Source organism: Octopus bimaculoides, chromosome 5, assembly GCF_046866305.1.
Source record: "Octopus bimaculoides isolate indiv1 chromosome 5, ASM4686630v1, whole genome shotgun sequence".
NCBI classification, from domain to species: Eukaryota; Metazoa; Mollusca; class Cephalopoda; order Octopoda; family Octopodidae; genus Octopus; species Octopus bimaculoides.
In genome coordinates, this window is record NC_142932.1 from 52546 (window position 1) to 55451 (window position 2906).

Sequence of the window (2906 nt, forward strand, 5' to 3'; positions counted from 1 at the left end):
ATTTCAAAATACTGATTTTTGCAAATTTTTTTGCAGATTCGTATCCTCCGCAACGGAAAACGGGTGTCTGTGTAGAAAAAAAAATTAAATAAAAAAAGGGGTGTTTTTGGTGGGGTACAAAAGGAAGTCTTGCCCCCTACAGAAGTTATATTTCATATGAAGAGTTCTCTCTACACGTTATAAGTTCAAATTCTGTCAAGGTCGACTGTGCCTTTCTTCCCTTTCAGGGTCGATAAAGTATGTACTTACTCCTTCCCCGCGAGATTGTTCGCATTGTGCCAAAATTTGAAACGGGGAAAGGGAGAGAGAGAGAGAGAGAGAAAGAGAGAGAGAGAGAAAAAGAGAGAGAGAAAAAGAGAGAGAGGGAGAGAGGGGGGGGTTTCCTTGATGTTGAAGGGAGATAACAGCAACATAAACAAGAGAAAGATGGAAAAGTTTAAACGTGTTCCTCTCTCGGTATTTTACTTAATTAAATGTCGCTGTGATACAACTCGATCGATCTTCCGATCACGAAATATAAACACTAATGTCGCCCCAAAACTGGGCTTCACTTCGCAGTATGTCAATAGTCTATTCCAAGGTATAATAAGTGGTAACAGAGCGTCATTAGCACAGAGCATTACTTTAGTCGAATCTAGCAATGAGCAAAAGAAAACAGCCGGTCAGTCTCTTTTAGGTAAATGTTTAAAATATATTCAGGAGCAAGAAATGCGTTCGATACATCCGACTATATCGTTCCGAATTGGTATATCTGGCCCACCAGGAGCAGGCAAAAGCACGTTCATTGAAGTATTTGGAAAATATCTGACCAGCTTGGGGCACAAAGTTGCAGTCCTTCCAATTGATCCATCTTCTAAAATAACAGGTAAATGTGAGACATTTTTTTTTCTTTTTTTTTTTCTAAGTGGATTATTTTGTATTTCAGCGGTATGAATTGAACCAGAAACCTAATTTATAGAAGCATGGTAACGTCGACGATCTCTCATATTACAGCTGTAAAGTTAAAATGAAATATTTAACGGTATAAATCATATATGATTTCGTCATGAGTTAGAATATTTATACTGGACAGAGCAAACACACCCATGACTCGTCATATGCTTATATCGAAACGCTTCTATATATATGTAAAAATTATCGGTGGCTCACATGGCGGAGATGTAAACAGAACCCTTCCCCACTTTAATTATTTTTTTGTAACGGAATCCCATGTCTTAGGCTATGGAGATACCGATTCTGAAAAAAAATTTTTCAAAAATCGAAACTTCAATATTTCAATCCCCCACCTCCTCCTGGTTCTCCCTAGGACAAGAGGTCAACGCCACCTTTTTCTCCATATTTTTGTATTGGCAACGAAACAAAAATCAGGTGCAATCACTATTATGTTGATTAGATGAAATATGTTCGGAGTATATTGTTTCTTTCGTAAGAAAATTTAATGTAGGTTTGTATAGTGTTGTGTTTGCATTTACCTATGAGTTTAATCCAGTAATTTAGAAAATAACAACCAAATCTTCCCTTATAATAACATTTCGCCCTCTTTGGCGGTTCTTTAGAAACGCACCTCTCCAATAAAATGACGCCTAATTTTTTTTTAAATTATGAAAATGGGAAATATATCCAAAATAAATGAAGTATGCAAAAAATTAAGAAGATTCATCTATTTTAAAATATTTTATACTAAAAAATAAAACTAACTGAAAACGGGCACTCGAGAATATAAACAAACATGTCGGACGATACAAGGGGGGTAACTTACTTTTACCAGTCAGATATGATATGCGGGGCCCGACAATATCGTTTGTAAATTCTTGATTGTTTTTAATCAGATTTTTTACTGCGCACACTGGTTAGGGATCTATTCAATTTGACTTACAGAGTTTTTAATTAATTCTTTAAAACTAAACACTTTGAAACTTCGGATACTGGTAGAATGTGTCATGTAGAACAGGGCTTACACTTAATGTTTTTGAAGTTATTTCGTGTTAAAGTTGTTGTATTTGGGTAATTTTAACTAATCAATGACGTGTATTCAGCTGAAGAAAATTGCTGCTGTTTGCGAACAACAACTTCCGGGTCCATTGACAAAACAATGAGTCTTCGACAACAGAAAAATTTAAACTAAAAATCTCCCCTAACAAAACCTTTCTTTAATAACCAGAGATGTTTTTATAGAAACATATATGAGAATGTGTCCATCTCTCTCTCTCTCTCTCTCTCTCTCTCTCTCTCTCTCTCTCTCTCTCTATATATATATATATATATATATATATATATATATATGCGAGTAAAAATAAATACAAAAAAGGTGGGTTTTTTTGTATGATTGTGTATAGAGGAATATATTATTTTGCTTAAAAGAGTTCCAACACTGTCTGTTTTTTATGTTTTATTTATATTCCTGCAGAACTAATGTGGGATATGGAATATACAATATATAATATGATATACAATATACAATATAAAATAAAATAAAATAAAAATGGATGGTACCATGAAAGAAAGTATTGAATGTAGATGAAATATTGAGTGTTCAATATAAAGGATCAAATATATAAATATATAAATATAAATATATATATATAAAGGCGACTCGAGTTTCAGGGCTATTTCCCTTCGTCATGGCCGGTATGACAGACTTTATATATATATATATATATATATATATATATATATATATATGTATATATATATATATGTATATATATATATATATGTATATATATGTATATATGTATATATATATATATATGTATATATATGTATCATCATCATCATCATCGTTTAACGTCCGCTTTCCATGCTAGCATGGGTTGGACGATTTGACTGAGGACTGGTGAAACCGGATGGCAACACCAGGCTCCAGTCTGATTTGGCAGAGTTTCTACAGCTGGATGCCCTTCCTA

The 2906-nt window shown here is 33.5% G+C and overlaps 1 protein-coding gene across 1 annotated transcript in view; it reads left to right on the plus strand.

Annotated features, from left to right (window-relative positions):
- Nucleotides 1-273: 273 nt before the first annotated feature.
- LOC106871244 (methylmalonic aciduria type A protein, mitochondrial) overlaps nucleotides 274-2906 on the plus strand; it is a 20786-nt gene continuing 18153 nt past the window's right edge. The window contains exon 1 of the mRNA XM_052968005.2: nucleotides 274-865. Within this exon, the coding sequence (XP_052823965.1) occupies nucleotides 388-865 (478 nt within the window). The 5' untranslated portion in view covers nucleotides 274-387. The remainder of the gene's footprint in view (nucleotides 866-2906) is intronic.